Source organism: Anser cygnoides, chromosome 4 (assembly GCF_040182565.1).
Source record: "Anser cygnoides isolate HZ-2024a breed goose chromosome 4, Taihu_goose_T2T_genome, whole genome shotgun sequence".
Taxonomy (NCBI): Eukaryota; Metazoa; Chordata; class Aves; order Anseriformes; family Anatidae; genus Anser; species Anser cygnoides.
In genome coordinates this window covers 69,476,040-69,498,947 of record NC_089876.1, presented here as the reverse complement: position 1 = coordinate 69,498,947, position 22,908 = coordinate 69,476,040, and the positions used below count along the sequence as shown (strand labels likewise).

Genomic DNA, 22,908 nt, shown 5'->3' with positions numbered 1-22,908 from the left:
AGAATATAATAGAATAGTTTTAGCTGGAAGGGACCTACAAAGATCATCAAGTACAACTGACTTACTACTTCAGGGCTAACCCAAAACTAAAGTGTATCATTAAGAGCATTATCCAAGTGCCTCTTAAATATAGGCAGGCACGAGGCACCTACCACCTCTCTAGGAAGCCTGTTCCAGTTCTGAGTCCCCTCTTGGTAAACAAGTTTTTCCTGATGTCTAGTCTGAACCTCTGCTGACACAGCTTTGAGCCATTGCCATGCGTCCGGTCACTAGATAGCAGGGGGAAAGGATGAGCACCTCCCTCTCCTCTTCCCCTCCTCAGGAAGCTGGAGAGAGCAATGAGGTCACCTCTCAACCTCCATTTCTCCAAGCTTGACAAACCCAGTGTTCTCAGCCTCTCCTCACAGGACATGCCTTCCAGCCCTTTTACCAGCTTTGTTGCCCTCCTCAGGGCACATTCAAGTACCTAACAACTTCTTTATATCGTGGAGCCCATAATTGCATACAATATTAAAGGTGAGGCCAGATCAATGCTAAATACAGTGAGATAATCAATTCTTTTGACCAGCTTGCCATGCTGTGTTTAATTCAACCCCTTCCATTATCAAATGGAAGCCTGCAATAGCTCATAAAATGGTCCCAACACAGATTTTTGTATTCCAACAGTTTTTTTGCATATCTGTATATTGTAGATATATTTACTAAGATACTGGATACTCAAAGCATCCCTATGTAATAAGCATAGTGCAAACATGAGGAAAGGGGGACTGCCTAAGTGTTAGCACTGGATGGTTAAACAAAAAATCCTTAGTAACACAGGTGCCAATGTTAAATGATGAATGATCTTAGTTCAGTATTGTGTTGTCATTTTTAAGCAAGGCAAAAGGTAAAGTGAAAGGAATGGAAGTGAAGAAAGTTCCGTGACAACTGCAGTTACTCTAGTCAATGATAAGCAGTGTGGGAGAAAGCATGAATGCAACTATTTGATACTTTGACAAGCGGGCAGTGAAGGCTTGCATCACTGTTTAAGCTGAAGAAAAAAAAAGCTGGAGTGACCTTAGGCCATAAAAGTTGCTTAACTGGAAACACACATTTTTTTATCTAATACATTGGAATCATGGAAAAGATGCAAAGCCACAATCTGGAAAAATAAATTGTGCAGCTCTAATTGGACTGACACAAGTAGGCAAGGCTGCCTTGCCTGAGGCTAAAGAAGAATGCAGAACAGAAGGCAAACATACTTTTTTTTTTTTTCTTTTTACCTGCAAGGATGAAAACTCGTATCTCAATTTAAGAAATGAAAAACTTGAGAACTTGCAATGTTCAGACAACATTGAAATATGAGAAACTGGAGAAAAACCTGTGCCCAAGGGAAAGCCCAGAAAAATGGGGGTCTGCAGAACACAAAGGCCACTGATAATGTTTACCCACTGAGAGAGGAAAAAGCAGAAAAATTAGGTCCATTTGAGGCAGCACATATGCTGATAGGTAGGTGTGTACAACGGAGCAGTTGCAAAGACAGACAGATATTTTCTGTGTAATGCAGAGCCACAGAGACAAAAAGGCAGGTCAGTCAGAGCCAAATATAAGTGTACTGTCTCATTCTACTGCATGCATACAGCCACATTTCTATTCATTCTAGACAGAATGAAAATATGTTTGCAGCACAGAATAGCTCACATGTTGGTCACTGTGGTCTAAGAACTCCAATAGTCCTCTAAACTTCCTTTTTTTAAAACTTGTACAATGTACAGCTATTTTCATCCACATCTCCCTTCGGGACTATTTGGTTCTAATGACTGACTGTAATTTTAGTTGGCATTTCAAAATCTTTATCAGCACTTTCTTTCTTTCCTATTTTTTTTTTTTAAGCAGCAATTCCCAGATTTTGTTATTGCTTTGGTTTTTTGTTTGTTTCATTTGTTCAGTTTTGTCTTTTATTACTGGTAAAGGTGATATCTTGGGTAGTCACATTTCCACATCAAACACTACTCTTAAAAGTGATGGTTTATTTTGTTGCTTACATTCACTTTAATTTCTACTGTTAATTCTAAGTATTCCAGCACATTAATTCTTTATTTTTTTTACCTGGTGATCTGTCCCGATGCTCTTAAAGAATTTACTCACACTGATTTGGGAGCTTGATCATAATTTTCAGTGTGGTTGTTCTAATTCTTTCTTACATTTCAACTTCCCAGATTTATGTTCTTTCCATTAGTCTTGCAGGTCTGCATATTTCAGGTCATTCAGGTCTTTTACCATGCTGTTTGCCTCCTTTCCATCCTTCCTTCCTTCTTTCTTTCTTGCCTTTCTATTTTATTTTTTCCAATCTTACACATTGGAAAAGAAAGGGAACTTAAATAGAGAATAGGGAGGATAGCCATAGCTAATTTGTCTCCATCTTATGTCTAAATATTTAAAGTTGTAACTGATGACTTAACATTTTAATGACCAGATTTTCTATAGAAATATGAACCTCTTTAAACTGCATCCGTATCAGCCATGCGCATTTGCAAATATTTTATTATCCTGCACGGGCTAATCAGCATCAAAGCGTTCCAAAAAATGTATCCTGAATTTCAGTTTTCACCTTTTGTGTAACTAGGTAATGCTGAAGTCCAAAACAATTTTTAGTGAAATATTGACATCTTGTGGCATAAATCAGTCACTGCAAGAATGACTGCTTCAAAACAATGTTTATTCTGATGAAAACACACATAATTAGTAATCTGAGCAGTTAATGTCATGCATCTGCTTCAGTTCATTATTTACATTGCTATAAGGTTGGCACATTTGCAGAGTTATTTTGAAATACTTTTTTTCACGATATTTGCATTGCTCTCATCGAGATTATTTACTTTCAAAACCTCACAAGTGAATTAATGCCACTCTTTGGGGAGCTGGTGACCCTCTTTATAGGTTTGACACATGGAGTGGGAGATCCACCTATTTAAGCTTTTACCTATTGTACACTGCCGATCATACAAGAATACCATGCTGAGTGAATTCTTTAGGAGGAAGAACAATTTCTCAAATGTAATCTCTGTTTGTTTGTGGTGTTGGTTTTTTTGTTGCTGTTGTTTTGGTTTTTTCCTCATCTCCTGTAAAAATCTAGTATCCCCTCAGATCTTCTGGCTCCTGATTCCCTCTAGGCAGTCAGCAGAAGAATCCCGTGGTTTATGCCAACAAGAAAGAAAGCAAACAGAGTCTTGGAAGACTTTCTTCAGTTTGTGAGGAAAGGGTATTTGACAGGCTACAAAGCTTCTTCATCATAACATGACTTCTGGATGGTGCCAGAATACCAGCATCCACAGCTACTACTGCTTGGTGCCACAGAAGCAAACTGAATAGCAACGCTGCCCTCGTCAGGGAAACTGAGGGAATCTCACATGAACCTTTGTAATTTTCTTCCAAAAGTGAACCAAATGAATACAAATAGCTACAGAAGAGTGATTAATGATTTTCTAGGCACACAAGAAAGTTAGGTTAAGGTTTTTAATAACACTTGGTTTAGCAACTCCAATTCTTTACCTAGTATTTATTCTTCATTATGATCGTTCACTGGCAACAGGCTGCTACTGTGGTATTAAACATTAATTGCTTGTGACGAGTATTTTCAAGGGGCCTTTTTTCTCTTTAGCTTTGTATTATTATTATTATGAACATTTAATTTGTTCCATTTTTAATTCCTTTTCCTTTCAGGAATTTCTGCTATTCTTTTGCCTTCTGTGTTTTTATTTCCTTCCCCTTAAACCTCATTTTTTAAATATAAAATCTTTCATTTAGCATTTCTCTTAATATAGAAAGATGGTAGCTGCATTTATTGGGGGGGAAACAGGAAGAACTTTACTTTCGCTCATGAGGGTGCACAATAATCCTGACACTGAAGTTCTTGGTCTGTGACTGAAACAGTAATAAACACAAACAAATACTAGCAAATCTGTGGACAATCTTGCTAATGAAAGTTAAAACACACAACAAAAAATGTGGATTTCATACACAAAACATGAACAAAAAGAAAATAAAAACCATCCCATGTTCACTTTGCTTTTATGCAGTTGCTATAGTGTTGTCACTTCCCAGTTGCATCGTTAATACAGGACTAAATAGAATGAAGTTAATACATCAGTTCTTTCTAGTATTTAAATAAACACAAAGATCTGCCTAATAGCTTGGGCCTAATGACCCAAATAGTATTTAAAGGCTTGAGCCAGGGTTAACGAGTTTTTTAGGGCAGAAACTATGTCTGCATAATGCCCTGTATGCCTACATGCAAACATGAGCTTCAAATGTCACGGTGTTCTGGTTTTGAAAAATCAGATATTATTCAGTGATATTTGGATACGAACTTACTGAATAAACATGTTGTACCTACACACTTTAATAGCACAAATGATTTTTCTACTTTTTAGTCATTCTACATCTTTATTTCCATCCTGCATCTCTGTGTGTAATAATTCAGTGGATTTATTAAAAATGAAAACAGGTGGGTTTTTTTGGTTTTGTTGACATAAATTTTGCTCTACGTTACTACCACATCTGACAAGCTGGCAGCAATCTAGAAAAGAGGGAGAAAGGCAGATGTATAAAATCTTCCCTTCTTAAAATGAATTTGCTTTCTGCTCTTTCATGTGAGCATTCCAGTGACTACTACTAAAGGACACTGGTACAACTGGAAAACCCGTTGTACCCTGGCCAGACATAGCATGAACACCTTCAGTACTGATGTAATTTTCTCCTGCCATCCAGAGCAGTGTTGAACATGAGCAAAGGTTTAGATGACTAATTTAGACGTGGGTGAGATTTACCATGACCAAAGACAAATTTCACATGCTTTTGAGAAAACCTCAAATCACATTTTCCTGACACAGTTTTCCTAAGGAGAATTCATGCTAAATCATTTCATTGCCTAGGGACCTATTTTAAAATTACCAACCAGGAACCAGTATGGGTGAATCTGACACAGGAAGACAAGTTTAGCCTTCCTTGGCTTCTTGGGTGAGAGAGAGATAAGACGTTACCTTTAAAGGCAGAAAAGGTAGCACAGACACATAAATATTACCTAAGTAATTGTATTAATTGTTGAGTTTTCGTGTTAGTCTGCAAAACCACACCAAAAGAACGTGTTGTTTTGTAACAACATGCTTTGGAGATCTAATGTCAGTTTGTAACAATTAGTTTCACATCTTTGAAAAACTGCAAAAAATTTATCTTAGAAAAGGCAGTTGTGTTCACATCTGAGTCTTTTAGGAATGTGTTTGGTCCTAAACCATTACAACACAATTGCTATTAAGTGAACCTGAATAGGAAAAAGTCCATTTATTTATATATCTGTTTAACAGCACTGGGCAGGGCTAAGAAACTTAGAGCTTTTTACTTTCAGTAGTAAACACTATTCAAATATGAGTGCAAAATGAATACTTTTTTTTTTTTACAGTTAGCATGTTGAATAAAATACTTGAAACTCATAATAGCTGTAAAACTTGTTTTAGTGATTTCCATAAACTGAAGAGTAGATACCATTGCTGCCGACGTTCAATCCTAGTATCTTCTTTTTCTCTCACTAGAGAGCATATGCATATGTATAAATTACACTCATCTTAAAACGTTTACTCTCACTGGCTATAGGAAGGCACATACTTGTCAGTCAGTTACTGCTATTATTATTTCACCAGAAGAGGTTTCAGAAGTACTCTTCTCCACAGTGATCTGATCTGTCTTAGATTTCCCAGTCCTAGGCATTCTCAAGGGTTCTCAGAAGTGAACTTTTCCTCTCATCCTTAATTTGTGCTCAGTGTGAAAGCACTGAACCTTGCCACCAGCTTTCTATAATGAGTCTCCTCACCAACAACTTCCTCTCTACAAAACTTCTGGTCTGAATCTTGTAATCTCCCAGGCAAATCAACAAAGCATGACTTCAATCTCCTCACAGAAAATATACAAATCTTTTCACAATGTAACATTGTGGGAAAAAAAAATAGTTTTTATCTCTGCAGCCCAGCCTGGACCACATTTTGGAAGCCTGAGATGGCTTTTTTTTTTTTTTTTTTAATTACCATCCATTACTTGTGAAGTTGCTGTTTAGTGTAGTTATGCTTATCATGGAAAAAAACAAACAAACAAACACATATATGAGAATAAACTCACCATGCTGTTCATTTTTGAAGAGGATGAGCTTGCTCTCTGCTTCCGTAGGCTGTTAAGCTCTTCTGAATTTCCATCCTTTGGTTTTATGATCAGCCGACTGCTTCCAGCAGTACCTTCTGAAGAGGATCTCAGTCGCTTCTCAATACATCTGCCATCTCGGTACGGACTGAAGCTATTGGCAAGATCAACTACAAATAGACAAGCAATCACCAATCATTACAGAGAATTATCCTCTACAAAAATTTTCTTAGGGAGAACAGCACTTTGCTTTAAATGTTTACCACTGAATAGCAATCGTAAAAATGTAAGAATAATTTCTTAGGTGTTCTGTAGAAAGCAGATCCTGTTTAGCTAGGTAAAAGTATGACCTGGGCCACCTGCTCACTGTTCAGCTCCTGCTGACTCGTGTGCTCAGCATGCTACAGCCCAGCCCACCGTTCTTTAACAAATCCAGTGGGACCTTTGCCACTTTCCTTCCTTTCTCCCCTCATTCTTGGGACTCTTATGAACTTCTTCCCAGTAAAACCCACCAGAGAAACTATCACTGATTCCATGGTGCAAAAACCCAGCCTGCCTTATCCTGTCCTAAGCCAAGCCCATTTTTTTTAGGGCCTGCTCACAGTTTTGTTTCCAGCGCATAGCATCATGATGCATACAGGTTTTAGTTTCTCTTTGGCCTTCCCACATCAGCTCTGTATCTGTGCTCTCAAAACACAGCATGCAGGCTGCACCCCAGTCCCCAACACCTATTAAACAATAACACATTGGAAAAGAGGAGAAAATTACATTTTGAAGTATTAAGGAAAATTCAGAGATAAGGAAAAGAGAAACACATAATAGCATAATAGATGTAACATTAAAAGAAAAAAAAAAACATTCTTTTGCCTTTTGCAAGAGAACATTTCCTCAATGGCTTTACAAAAAACTTCATACCACTTAAAAATATATAAGCATATATTAAGAAATGTATGACATGACAAACCTTGTAATCTATCAATGAAATCTACTATGAGACCCACTATGGAAAAGAAAATATCTATTGCCAAAAAAAAATGCACAAAAATATTTTACATTTGCACCTGGTTTTAAATACTGTTATAGCAAAACCAAGTGTTCTGAGCAGTCTGTTGGCAAAAAATTTAACTACTTCTGCTATACCTTTCTGAATACCACATAAATTTTTTATACTATATTCTCTTTTTCTATATTATCTTTTCATTTCATATGGCAGGATTTTATGCTTTTTTTTCAGTGATCCCTATGTATGCTTTCCCATTTTCTAATTTTAAATACATTCTTCACTACACAAGTTGAAAAAAATGCATTTGGAATAGAACTATAAAATCATAATAATTAATCATCAACTTTGAAATAGTGTAATATTAGCTCTAGTGTTTCTGCGAATACCAAGCCTACTTACAAAAAAATTCTCTGTTGCAGTTTCAACTCCAGCTACCTTACAGACATGCAGATTAAATACATAGCTGCTGGTGCATGAGTTTCAAACACACTGTGTATTTCTAAACATCACTCTGAGCTGCTCACTGGTCTGCTCTACAACTACTCCACTCTAGTAAATTAGATTTAAAAGTGTGAACTCATTCACAGATGAGCCAAAGTTGCAAAGACCACCCAACCGATGTGCTCTGGACAGATAATATATATAAATGGAAATATTTTTGTCCCAGTTGACTAATGTCCTGAGGCACAGTTTTCCTCTCATGAAAGATAATTTAGTGGATTAATTTGACTATATATAGCTATTTATGTACAAGATATCCAACTATTACTGTGCAGAGACAAATAACTCCAAAAGTAAGATTGCTTCTGATTGCTTATAGTCTACATGCCTACATCACCAAGCAAAAGGATGGGTATGAACTCATATGAATTTGCATTCATTCCTCTTCCAATACTAACAACATAAATACATTTTTATTAACTGTCACAAATCTCGCCCCACCAGATACAGCCTCAGGATTATTCAACAAAGCACTGGTCTTCAGGTTGGTTGAGAAAGCAAACTGGTGAAGCAAATGCCATCTGACAGGTGTCCTTCACTCAAAGGTTGGGTCTCTTTGATGAAAGATGAAGATCTGCATGTCTATAGATGCTAATTCAAACTATATCCTTTCCACTTATTCTTGTTAATATTTCCAAACTCCTTTTTATAAGGTAAAGACACAGTGTGAAATTTATTTGGTAATTAACTCTCTCCATTTTATAGGTTATGTAATAAGAACTTACACAGTGCTATTTCAGATGGAAACAGCAATATATTCTTGTCCTCTGCCACAGTAACATTCCCTCCAAGGTGCTTTATAACATATCTGAGAGTCACAAACCCAGATCAATATAAGATAAAAGTATGTTATCTTTCATAACCAGACTAAAGGAAGTTTATTCTCTGGCAATCCTTCCTCCTCAAACAATCCAACTCTTTGGCCCAAGTCCAAAATAGGCATGCCTCAAAAATCCCATCTTTGGCTTTCAACAAGAGGTGAGAATCGATACTCTTTCTTAATTCATTTTCTATCACAAGGAAACAGCTACCAACAGCACTCATGGTTGTCATTAAACTGAAAAACATCAACTCAAAAAGTCAAAGCCTTTTGTTTTATTCCTTTTATAATTCTGAATTAAACATCATCTTGGAAGGAGAGTAAAATTCTCAACTTTTGATCTTTCTAGCTAGCCCTGGCAACGCTACACAAACACTTCATGACCAAACAATTCTTACAAAGGAAGTAAGGACAAACAACAACAACAAAAAAGCATCCCCCAAACCATCAAACCTCACAATGAAAAAGTAGAATACTTACCTTTAGGATGGTTTGTTTCATATCCCTGTTGTGTTTTAAGGGACTGAGGTTCAGAACATTGAATAATCTTAGACTCCATTACAGGAACTGTTTCTCTTGTGTGCTTAGGTAGAGTGCCTTCATCTTGGTCCCCACTCAACCCCTGTGCCATTGGAGAGTGGATCACTGGTTCTTCTCTGTGCTGTAACCCAAAGGTTTCTAAATCTGTCTTTGCTGAGTTAATTTCTCCTATGTGCCTGGTATCTGTAATACATAGTTCATTGGCTTGCAATGATACTTTTATTTGATTAGCAGCTGAGGTTTTGAATAAGGTATTAGATTCAACACTACAAAAGCTTGTGCGACTCACAGGAGATACACCACCAGCAGACTGGCATGTACTTTCCACGTAATCCATTTCCCTCACCGGAGCAGCAGCAGGATTAAAGAAGATCTGAGAGGTAGAGACATTGTGGCCAAAATCCTCTGCAAGCAGCACTCCATTGCCACTGCTGGGCAGAGCATCAACCTCCGAAACAGAATCCTCTGTCAAGGCTATGAAGTCGGAGGGGGTCTGGGCAGCCGTGAGGTCGGCCGAGAGCAGCGGGGACTGCAACGTGCTTCCCACGCACTCCGTCGTCTCAGCCGAGCAGGGAGAAGAGGACCTGGCAATCACCGGTTCACTTTCAACATACGATTTAATCTCCAGCACGCATCCAGACTGCTGCACAGAGGAAATGGATTGACTCTGCGGAACCGGTTTGGAAAACTTGTAGTGCGATGAGAAGGATTTAGGGAGAAGTTTACGTGTGGATTGTTTGACAGAGTATCGGCTTTGCTCTTCTGCAAAGCCAGAATCATCACCCTCATTTTTCCCAGAGCTTATACAATTTATAAAGACATTCTTATTAGCTGAGGGCTCCTTTCCCTTTTCAAAATCATCTGTCAAAGACCTTGTTATCTTCTTGCTACGTGAGCTGCCAAAGCCAACTGAATGCTTTCCTCTACTTTTAATGTGTTCCTCTAGGCTCAGTTTTTGAAAAGTGCTGAGAGAGGACTGGGCACCATTTGAGATGTTAACATTTTGGCTGGTGGAGTCAGGCTTCTGTTCACTCGCCTTCTTGTTATGGAAGCTAATGGAAGGAGTCCGAAAAATACTCCGGCGCTTGCCTGTGCTCCCTGAGCTGGAGTTAGTGCTGGATGGGGAGGAGGTGTGGACACCCACGGCACTAGCAGAGGAAGGTGAGGAAGGAAGGGAGTCGTGTCTCCGGCTAATACTTCTCCTGAATATTGGCAACCGAGACACTAGAGTTGATCGTCTGGATCCTGAGTCCCCCATCAGGGCACGAAGCGTTTGCAATTCTTCGCAGCCAATACACTAATCTGGGTTGAGAAAAAGAGAGAGAAATGATTCAGCCTCAAAGTCTATTTGAACAAGCTTTAAGTCAGCCAAAACACCTCAGATGCCAATATCTATTTTCTGCATAGCTACAAGTTGTTGCATATATATATTGCTGAACATTTTTTTTTAGATTTTCAAAGTGATGTCTGATCTGTATCTCCAAAATCCTAGCAATTGAGCAAAGACATGGCTCAAAACATTTTACACGTGACATATATAATCTTATACATAATGCAATGTACATCATACTGGGTAACAGTATATATCTACATGATATACAAACATTTCACCCAAAAGTCCTTTGTTTCTGTAAGTTCTGGGGACAAGTCTTATAAACTGTAAGCTTTCACAGAAGAGACTATTGATTTTTCACGACCTGAGTAAAGTAAAACATTATTTTGGCTTCCTAAATACTCATTTTTGCAACAAACTACAGGATTTAAAGTTTCCAATCTTCACGTTCAGTTGGATTTTTAATTCCTTTATATTCTCCTACTAAAGACAGTACGCATTATCATACAGCAGACAAAATGCTAGTGTTGCAGTCAAGCTAAAATATGCACCAACACCCATTCTTCCTAGAGAACTTTAAGTTCTTGGAATTTACTGTCAAAATATGCGATCATGTTTCTAGATTTGAATTTGAAGCTTTCCTTTTAACAGTTCTGTGAAATCCTTCTTAAAGCCTATTTTTCTTGCTTATAACTAGATGTTTTTGCGCTTTTTTTGAAATTAGTGAAATGTGTTTCATACACAGACATTTGGCAAATTTTAAGCAATAAAAACATTATCAGCACAGCAGATACACTAGAAGAAAATTAATCTTTTAGAAATATATATCAGTTCCATCTCCTTTTTGTTCTTGTTATAATAAAACTACTGTAGTGAGAGACAGGACCATGGAGACAGCAATAAAACCAGGTGACGTATGATCAGAAGAACAAGAGGTATAATGACTAAGCAAAACTTCCTCAGCAGCAAGTATTCAGCACATAGGAATAAAATCAGGTCATTTATCTAAACAATATTTGTATGCCAAGCACAAAATCAAATTCATTCATCTAATGAGCAATTTAATATGCTTTACGTGGCTATAATAAATACCTATGAACAGTATATATATTTATACAGTGTGTATTATATATGTACACACACACAGGTATGTATATTAAATGGATACTGAGTATTTAAGGAATAATGAAACTGCATACATGTCATATTATTGGAAAATAAAGAGTAAAGAGTAAGTTCAGAGATTATTTGTGACTAGACATTGAACTGCAATTTCTGCTTTGATTTTCTTTCTTTGAAAGCAAGCATAGCTCCAATCTGGACATGCACTGCCAAGCAGCCACAGTATAAGGAGTCAAAAGCATCAGGAATCAATAAGCAATTTTGTCGTTTATGAAAGGAGGCACAGCTTGAAAACAGTCACTAATTTCTAGAACTCACTGGGGATTTTTGATGACAAGCTAAAACCTGAGCTGTATGATGCTGAGGTCTTGCAATTGAAACACAAATTTGAATTTCAGTCTTACTGGGACAGAACTGATGGTACAAGAACAGACACAGATTATCAAAACAGCTTTGTATCCACTAAACAGACTGATGCAAGGCCAGTTGTTGTATTTCACTGATACGCAAAGTCAACAACAAGAGCAAGAGTGCAGCCAACAGTAGAGAAGAGCCAAGGCCCTGCAAACTTGCACAGGAGCTTATGTTATACTAAATTGTTCATCTACCACGACTCAACCCACTGAAAACGTGTGTCAGAAAGCCACATGCTCAGAAAGCCACCCTCCCTCTCCCTCCAAACAAATCTATCCCAGTTGTTTAACCACTGGTATATCATGGGGTTTTTTTGGTTCACAGATATGTGCAGATATGCACATATGCACCACGCAAGCATATTCATTCACAGATTGTGAAGGCTCTTCCTTGTATTTTAATCAGACATAACTACTGAAAAAGAGATTTTAGAATGCAGTTTTACAGCTTCAGTAGATAAGAAAATATTTTTTAAAAATATATTAAATTGCTATAGACTTTTTTATGCTCAGACAAAACATTATTCGCTCCCATTGTTCACTCTCATGCCCACATCTTAAGTGTCACTTCACTGTAGAACAAGCTATTCTATTCTATAATTAAGGAATTATTTGAACTAAAAACAGAATTAAGTGGAAAACTGAGCAAAAAGCACAAAACTGTAATTCCAATGGAAATAAGAAGTCTGTGTCTAAAGAATAATAGAGATTATTCCTATCGACTGACCCATGGTACCATACAGGTAGTAACAGTTTTTAATAGAATACGTTCCCTGTAAAAACAAATAGCATAAATGGCATTTGTTCATTCATTCTTCCTTACTTCTTGAAGGAAGAACAAGCTGTCAACTCTTCTATTGTCTAAGCAGCAGAAATCCTCACACAAAATATAAGTTCATTATAATAAAATATAAGCTCATTACAAGAATGCATAAGCTCATTATAATGAAGTATAAGTCCATTATAACATATATCATTCTTTCTAAGTATACAAAAGCTATCAGAGGACATTTCTGAAAACAAACACATCCACATATGTGTACATGTATATATGAATGCTTATTTGCATGTACAGGACAGTGTTAAGTGACAAAGCTTGGCACTGAGTTAAAATGACAATCCTACTTGAAATACAGGAAAAAATAATACTATTTTAATATATCGATACCCTCAGACATTAATGAAATAAGATTTTTTTTTTTTAATTACAGGGGGCTTATAAACTGCCATCCATGTCCTAACATTTTCAAAACAGGAGGTGTTTCCGTTCAGTCTTCATATTTAAAATACTGTGCTTACCACTTCATAGCTGTAACCCTTACTGAGTGAAATTCAGTTCAGCTACATTCTTATTCTCTGCACAGCTGCATACTCAGTCTCTACTAAACCTCTAATTTTCTATATCCAACATTCCCATCCCGACCAACATAAATCTTAAAAGCCACGATAAAGGAAAAATAAAACAGCAAAGAAACACACCTTTTCTAGGTCATTATGTCATTCCAGACTAATCTTTCAACCAAAGTGGACTTTTCTACAACAATCACAGCAATTCTGATCCTGCACGTTCAATCTACGATCTACCACAAAACTCTGTTTATCTTAAAGAAACTGGAACCTTGTTAGAATACTAGCACAAAGTCAAACAGACAAGAAGGACCCTGCAAAAAAAGACAGACAGAGAGACTCTCTAGGATGACTTTCAGTTATGTCAGGCTCCTCGTTTAAGACAAAATGTATTTTGCACCATTGTAACATCATGTGAATAGCCAAAATACTCCGTGGTATTCTATTCTATATGGAAGTCAAAATCCAACTACTCGAGTTACCATGAATCAAACCAGCCAGAATAAAAAATATATACTTTTTGCCTTCATTTTGAAATTATTGTTCATTTTTTAAAAATTATTTATATTCCAAATGATGCATGTATCTTGCAAAAAAAATAAATTAATTAAAATGCATTAGGATTTTTTCTAATCATGTATTTCTTTGCTAATACAAATAACACAGTAAATACATAAACCACTACTTTTAAAATATATTTTAATTCTAAAACCCAAATAATACGGAAACTGCTGCAGTAGATAGAAGTTCAAATTTTGCTTTTTATGGGATGGCTTTTTGATGAGCAATTTTGCATATGGTATCACACAAGACAAAGTATGATACACTGAAATAAATTAAGTAAACAATTTTAAAACACTTAGTTGAAGCCAGAGCAATGGTGGGTTGTTTCAGATCTGCTTTTCCTCAAACACTTGGCTACAGCTCCAAATTCCCATGCTCCCATGTTGAAACCAACACAAATGAGAAACAGGCAAAATGTGAGGCAAAGTGCAAACAAGACATTTTCCTTCATATTAGCAATTTCAGAAGTTGATCAAACGGCACCAAGATATTGCAGAAATGTGAATAAAACAACAATAAATAAATAAAATAAGGAGGAATCATCCAACCACACAATATTAGAAGATGTATGAGTATAAAATATGTAAACAAACAGGGTAAGAATTTTACAACATGTTCTGTACTTCATATATTATTGCATCTTGCCAAAATAAACAATTTGGTCAACTTTCAGACAGTAAAAGTGGGGAAAAAATTATTAAAAGGGGTAAAATTATCAAAATATTACAAAATGTCTCTAGGGAAATCTATTCCATCAATCCACCAGCTGAAAAATAAAAAACATTTTGAACCTTCTGCGAAGGGTTGTTCACAAAGCTGTGCCAAAGCACACGATGCGTTCAATAGCGTGCAGCTCTGCCTGGGGATTTTGAATTCCAGTAGATGGAGCAGTGGATCTACTCTTACATTGACTGCAAATGTGAGAAAGCATTAGTCAGTGCTTTTTGCATTTTCCGTGGCCTTTGCGACAAATTTAAGACTTGAAACTATTTGAGAATTTTACCATTACCATAAATACATGTCCACACAGAAAGCTAGTAGATGCTTATTCAACAAGTAACTGTGATGTGTAGGCCTATACAAATGCTCCCTTTATAAAATACTACCTCTCAACACTTTCTATATGAATCTTTCCTACAGATGTTCTCCTTAAAGATACACCTCCTAGAAACATCAAACAATATCCTCCAAACAAAGGAGAAAACTGTCTAATTCTAAATTGGAAGCTAACATAACAAATAACTGAAAGGCCCCAACCTTTGATCAAATCCAGAACAGAACTACTCTTCTGCTCCCTACCTCCCTGCTCCACAGCAGTGTGATTTTTAAGCTGAGCTCACAGTTAGAAGAGGGAGAGGATACTTTCATTTTTTAATGCTGTGAATCAGGAATCTTCTAGTATAGGAAACACATAGGACTATCATGTGGATACTATAAACTGCAAACGTGCTCAATCCTCACAAGCTACCACAGGGTAGGATGCAGGGGCCACACCACAGAGAAGTAAGTCTGCAGGGACTACTTGGCTCCAGACTTGCACAGAGCAGACAATTTACCCCAGGGTAATACAGATACCTGAAATAACTCCCAGATAAACAAATACATGCAAAATGAATATATTTAATTAGTGGTGAGTCAACAGAAGTCCATTGCAAAGTCCTGTTCTTGAACCCAACAGGTAACATCACAGCCTGTGACTCCCACGCAAATCAAGAAACTCCACATTTGGATCCTTAGCAGCTAAGCATTACTGCCTTCAAAACTATTCCAATTTTACCAATTGTATTCCAGTATTACTTGTTTCTCTAGCACATTTGAGACACTTTTTTTTTTTTTTAATTTGCATAGCTTCCAGAAGTCAGAGTTATAACATGTACCCAAGGTGAATATAAGAGCCTAAGAAAGCCATTAAAATATTGGTTTACATTTAAAAAAAAGCAAACTCCTCTATATAAACCTCTAGAACTTTAGTCGTCATCAGGGATAATGCAACTGGATTAAAATGGCCTCATTGAAAATACTAGCAGAGACAAAAGCCTTTACAACAGAATACATTCGCAAGCTAAGAAAGGTTGGACTGTTGATATTGAAGCAATTTGTTTTTGCAAATGAAATGAATGCTATTCCTTCTAACACGTAACAGCTCCATTTGCTTTTCTAAATAACACTTTCTCCTCTTCTTTCTTTGTGCATGTAACCCTCGTAGCATGTCACTGAGCTCAGTCATTTATTTTGCAGAACAGTGGCCACAGCTGTATTCTCTGTTATGTGATTTTATAAGCTACAATGCTGTTTGCGCGTTCTTAAAGTTTGATTTTTTCTCAACAGTTATTTATAAGCAAAGAAAGACTACCCAACATAAGGGGCTAAACCTCCGGAAAACTGCACGCAGATAGAACCCAACACACTTTTTCCTCTCTGTGTTGAAAGCTGATTGGGCAAAACAGCTTTTATGTATCTGGGGAAAAAAAAAAAGTAAAAAAAGTAAAAGTAAAAAAAAAAGACCACAGAATACAAGCACTGAGAAGGCAAGAAATGGTATTTCCTTCAGGTATACGTGTCCTGGAGTCCACACCTAGTTTTTCAAATGTTCTGGTGCTTTCAGGAAACAAGAGAGGAAGGAGTCAGATGAATTTTCAAGAAATAAAACTGCACACACACCAACACCCCCTCTCCAGTTCTGACCGGTCAATTGCCAAATGAAGACAGATATTTTATAAATCCATAACTGCTATTCCCAGTACTTTGATTAAATCAGAACTGTAACAAACATTCAAAGAGGAAAACTAGAGATAAATTATCTATATCTTTTGACTTTAAATTAGCCAGGAGGCAAATGTTAGCATGAGGTAAGTACGAGGTGACTAATTCTTTTATTCATTATCACTAGGTATGTAAATTCATCCACTTATATCAGGTGAACTTGTGGGTTTACTAAAAGAGAAGCAGGGAAACTGATCTCCAGAAACTTGGAGGCCGCAGTTCTTCCCTTCTTAAATTTAAAATGTCCACTAACTCAAATGCCTCTGTAGCATATGGAAGGGTATTTCAAAGAACTTCACTGTACTACATGAAATACTGGGACATCAATGAAACAATCTTACAGGTACTCTTTACACACAACCAACAAGCAGTTACTCTTCACTAAGGCCTGGTATCATCTACTAGCAAAAAGTTCACTGTATGAAGAAGATAAACAACGTTTTTTCACCTGTCCCACAATAAGACACAAATAGGTCAGAAATGGGGCAAGGATCATGCCACAGTGAGGTAGGAGCCGTACTTGTGTGACTATTTTTTGGTGGGTTTGTCTGGAATAGAGCAGAAACTGCATTTCTCACCCTCATTTGTTATCTGGATTCTGGAGATGTGTACAATGCATTTCTTACAAGTATCTGCTACTCACAATTATTTATGTAGCTTAATTAGAAACAGTTACAACTGTAAATAACCTGGTCTAAATCTCAAAGACAGTTTATTCTTGCTTTGTGATTCAAATGTCGTGCCACCCACTCCTCTGACTACTATTTCTAAAAGTGTTCAAATGCAAGTGAATTATTCACCTGTAACAAGTGAAGTGGCCTTGACTTGCATAGGTCCCTGAGTGCAAATGGAAATTGAACCATACCTAAACACATCGGCTAATGCTGAGACACCTCTACTGGGCACAGAAACGGCAGTCTGGTAATCAGACAGGATTCAACAGCACTAAATGACATCCTTCTTCCCTCCTCCCCTACACCCATGATGCCGACGGCAGTATTTTTATGACGCTTAGAAGTAACAGAGAATCTTGTGCAACGAAGACTTGAAGAAAAATAAGTGTATTTGGACTTCCCACTAAGTACTAGCATTTAGCCATAAACACAGGATGTGTTCCTTTATAGATGGTGATTTGATTTCAAGCCCCATAGGTTAAGCCCCATTATTAACCTGTGTATACACAACACCCTGCTCCTCACTACGTGCAGTCTTTCCTTACTTTTATGCATGCCGAAACAATTAAAACTATCTAAAAAGGAAAAGCAACCAAGAAAGCATCAAGGATCTTCTTGTTCCTTCGTGCAGGAAAACCAGGTGTAACGTGCCCCCGAGAGCACTGACTAGTTCATATACTGGCAAACAGCAGAGCTATCATTTCACTCGGCCCACAACATTAAAAGCGGGAGAGACTCCTTGCCAGCTCCTCGCTCTGCAATTGAAGTGGAACAGATCACTGCTGCACAAGCGAGCTGGTATTCTCACAAGGAAAATAGGGGAAATAACACGGCCCTAGCTCTATACCTACACTGCACTGTTCACGGCATAAAATCCGTTAGTAGCATGAAGCAAAGTGCCAATACTGGCTACAGCTCCCAGAGGCATTTGAAGGACCTCTATCTGCTCCCCCATGAAACAACTTAAAATATTCTGCTGGCTCACAAGACATCGTCAGTGTCTTCAAAGCACAATCTGGTTGATTTGCACAGCCACTAGTGATTTCAAGTTCTGCTTTAATGTGTTCCTTCCAAAATCTCTCTTAATATATTACAAATTCATCTCCCTTGCCACCTTCAAGCAACCATCTCACAACTGCCTTAGCTCTGTGGACCCATTAGGATCAAGTGTATTTTGTCCGTATTCTCTCTTGTCTACTCCTCTTATCTTCCAGAATCACAACTTCATTGTCATCAGCAAATATCATAAGCATTTTTTATGCTTAAGCTTCCTGTATTTTTTCTAGTCTAGCTATTTGCAGTCTCAAGAGCTGCCTGCTTCTGCTGTGTATATGGCAACCATAGTGACAACAAGAGCTATAGTCATTTATTACCTCTGTCACTGGGTGAATGTGTGACCTTAACTGCATTAAAAAGAAACAAATCCTCATCTGCTGTAAATTCATGGGGCTACGCTGAAGTGAATCATGCTGATTTAAACCATTTGGCCTCTCCTCCTTATAAGCCTTGGTCACCCCACCGCTAATATTTCTTTAACTCTTGCAAAAGCAATCCTTGGACATGTATGATATAATCACCTGTAGTACACAGATTCCTAGTTTAACTGAATCAAAGCAGGGTTTTGTTTGTGTCTTTCTTTTTCATGTTGACAAAGTGCGAAAACCCTTTTATACCTTAATGGGCTATAATGAAAATCGACAAATCCCTTACAAATTCATTGTGCAGTTCTGAAGACTCATATATATGTGCTCCATTCCCACTTTTCCCTAAGTGTCTGTTAAAACCAATACTAAGACAGAAGGATCCGTAGCTCACCTTACATCCTTACAGGAAAAAGGACTGGGTGATAAGAACTTTGCCAGGAGGTCCAGATAAATAGAAGGATTTAAAAAATAAAAATAAATCAATGTAGTTAATAGTATTCATAAAAACAAATCATTAAAGCTTTGCCTAACATGATGCAGACTAATTTATAGATCAGTCTTTGATTAACAATAAGGTAATTGTAGTACATCACTGCAGCAGCTGTTGACTATGTTACCATGAAATAATATATCATTAACAGCAACAGGAGAGAAAATGCTCTTTTCCAAATTCCCCTAAATTCAACAGAAGAGAACAATAATTCCCATGCTGTCCCTTGTAAGAAGATGAATTGAAAATCCTCAGACAATCCTCAGAAAATCCACAGCTTGATGACTTCTAGTGAAAGAAACTGCACAATTCCTGCTCCCTGCAGGCTTTCCCAGACATAAGATGTGTGCCTCACGGGGCTGAATATTAAATACATTAATAACTTCCACTTCCAATATTGTGTAATTTTAGCTGCAACCTAATTGCTTTGGTTTCTTTATATGTTAATGTACTCCACTGGACATCACTTTTGTAAAAAGAATACGTTTTTATAAATAAATCACACTATATTTAAAAATAAATCGTATTTATCATGACGACTACATGACTATGAAGACTTCCATGAATCTTAGCAAAGACTAAGGGAATTCCACTTTTGATTTATTGATAATAATAATATATTAGATGTATTAGACTCATTTTACTAATAAAAACAATGAAAGAAAGGAAAACTCCAGATGAAAATTCTCACTTATTAAATATATTCATATTCTCTAATTTTGACTGAGTTGTTAATCAGTTGTTTTAAGTTGAAAACAGAATGGACCATATTTCTATGGCAGTGAGTCTCTTTAAGGACTATTCAGTGATCTTCTCTGTGAGCAGGGGCCCTGTGGAAACTCATCCTTCTCATCTAAAATGAGAATCATACTGAACTATCACACAGGCATTTTAGTTTCGTCCTGTAAAAGCAAATTGAGACAGCTATATGAAAGGCTGTAGTAAAGTCTTGTAGCGTTATCAGAGAATTATGAAACACTATACCAGAAACAATCTTTAATAAAGTTATTCAAACCAACATAACACCTTACAAACTCACAACAATTCTAGTAGTTAGCACTGTATGAAATGAAAGAGAAGTGACCTACCCACAACTACTGTCAAAACAAGATCTAGCGTTCAGGTTAGCATTGTATCGAGATAAGGTGAAGGAGATGAGATGTGGTGAAGAACAACCCTTACGGAAGAATAACACGTACGGGGAAATACTGCTTATAGCAAGGGAGATTGTTTCCAGAAAAGGGAAGCTGTATGGAGGCTCCTATGAACAAATGACAGTTTAGTTTCATTCAGATTGCTTGAGTATCAAAAAAGTGAATAAGGTAGGCTCCAAATGGGTAAAACCAGTTTAGGTATACAATTAATAATCTTTTACAATTGCCTTTTGTTCTAAAGCTTATTGCCTCACAATATTGTCTCTCTCAATTGAGATCTGTTATCTGAACCTCCTCCCACCACCACTTTTTAACGTTTTTGAACAATCATCCCCAAAATTGATCAGATCCTGAGACAGATAACTGTTAAGGTAACACTTTTACTGTATGTTCCTGGATGTCTCTGCTGTGCCTTGTCATCTTCAACCAAAATAAAGCTGTACAGTTTGAAAACATCTATCATCAGACTCCATCATAAATAATGTCTTCTAAGTTAAGATCATTTACTTCCCGCTAGCATCAAATGTAACTCTCAAAGCTAGCACAATCTTCTGACCAATCAGGTATACTTGTGATGGCATTTTCATAAAAGCAGAAGTTTCAATTCAGTCCTGCTAGCCTAATCAAAAATTTAACTTCTTACCAGGGAATTGGACAGGAAGACAAAGAGCAGAGGTGACTACACAAGGGCTACAAGTCTGGCAGGAAGACCAACACCTGTTTCTTTACAGCATGTCCCTTCACATCTTAAAAGTACAGATCTGTAACCTGCATTTCCTCTAAAACCACTTTCAACATACAAGAAGTTTGAACTGAGCCCAAAGGCTGGTGAGCAAAGAAAGAAATAATGACAGAAGTCATCTCCCATGTCAAGTTCAAGTGGGCTATGGGATTGGGGACCTACCTCAAGGCTAGGGAATACAGAGAATGGGGAAGATAGCACCAACGGGACAGATGCCCAGTGAAATACAGGACTGCTCGGAAACTCAAGGAAGAAATTCAACTCTTCTCTCAAGCTATAGAGAGCGTAAATGGATAAAAGGGACAATTAAGAGAAAAAGCAGCTGGAAAATACAAGAAAACTGAACAGAAGATATAAAGATAGAAGAAATAAAAATTTGGTGATAAACAAAGAACAGGAAGAGTCCCCAGGCCATCCTGACTTTTTTTTTCTCAATTCCACAGAAAGATATCATGTAGAACTGTTTACTTATACTTATTGCTTAACAGCAGTACCTCAGAGCCAGTCAAATCCAATGGTACTAACAAAAAGGACCTTCTGCACAAGTGTGTACACTGTTTTATCCTTGCACTAGCTCACAGATGCTAACCAATTCAGCAAAGCACTTAAGCACATGCTTGACTTTAAGAATAATCTCATTCCTATTCAGTAAAACACTTAAAAGCATATACTTAACTTTCAAAACATGAGTGGTCCCATTGACTTCAATGGGACATAAGCACAATGCCGAATGCTTTACTGGATCAGTGAACGAGGATATAATTTACCTCCACCTTCACTGGATGAGTTGGACATCCTGTATCTTGCATTCCATAATAAAAGACAGAATATTAAAACCAACTTTAAAGGTTAAATTTGCTATATGATAACTGTAAATCAAATTGCCCTACTCTGAGTGCTTTTTAGGGTAGAAGCTCTAGTGAGTTCTCAGCATATTTTTTACAGTTAGAACAAATGAATCTATTGTTTTCTTAAATTTATGCACAAGCTTAATTGCTATGCAAACACAACTACGAAGATCTAAGAAATGCAAAAACAAGATACCATGTGATTCTCAGTTCCAAAAAATCAGAGACATAAAAGCAGCTTTCACACATTTGTGTGTGAACACAAAACTCTGATTAAAAGACAGATAAATGCAGTAGGTCTCTGTGCTTTCACGAGGTTCTGAAACACAATTTGCAATGCATAAAAGGTGTCAAAAATCAAGCTTGGGTATTTTCCAATTACATCAATTGCTCTTAATAAGTAAACAGTTTGTACACTAATTTTTTAACACTTTATATTTGCTGGTGAAAAATGGACTCAGAGGCACATATTACTGCATTTCTGTGTAAATACTCATGAAATACTAACACATACATCACTGTCATCTAGCTCTATACAAGATAGAAGGTTTTGCTGATCTAGTCGTGCTCTTTTGGGACAAATGAGTTAAGTAGTTTTGTATATCCTTTTACACAAGCATGCTTTGGCTGATTTATTAGCATTGGTTAGTCTGAAGAAAACTTACAGGGGGTGGAATGTATTAGCAAACAGGAGTATAAATTCAGAAAATTAAACTGTATGATTTCATTTACTATGTTGGCTCTCACAACTGAGTCACTACAAGTCCACAGTTAGAAGATCTGAACAGCTTTAAGTATCAGTCCATGATAGTGTCTATTCATGTCTTACTTAATCACATCTGAGCTCTAAAATATTAAATAGCAGTGATGCTTCTATAATTTCAAAGCAACCTACAAATATTAGAAAGTGTGCTATGAATATAGACGTGAAGTCTCTTAGCTGTTGTGAAAACAGCTGATCAAGAGCCACCCATTCTTCCACGGCCTTCAAGTGAACACAAAATA

General features: G+C 37.0%; 1 protein-coding gene across 6 annotated transcripts in view; it reads right to left on the bottom strand.

Moving 5' to 3' along the window:
- CCSER1 (coiled-coil serine rich protein 1) overlaps positions 1–22,908 on the bottom strand; it is a 685,984-nt gene that overhangs the window by 595,906 nt on the left and 67,170 nt on the right. For all 6 annotated transcript variants that reach the window (XM_066996360.1, XM_066996359.1, XM_066996362.1 and 3 more), the window contains 2 exons: positions 8,970–10,331; positions 6,148–6,335 (listed from right to left, as the gene is read on the bottom strand). In XM_066996360.1, the coding sequence (XP_066852461.1) occupies positions 6,148–6,335; positions 8,970–10,287 (1,506 nt within the window). In that variant the 5' untranslated portion in view covers positions 10,288–10,331. The remainder of the gene's footprint in view (positions 1–6,147; positions 6,336–8,969; positions 10,332–22,908) is intronic.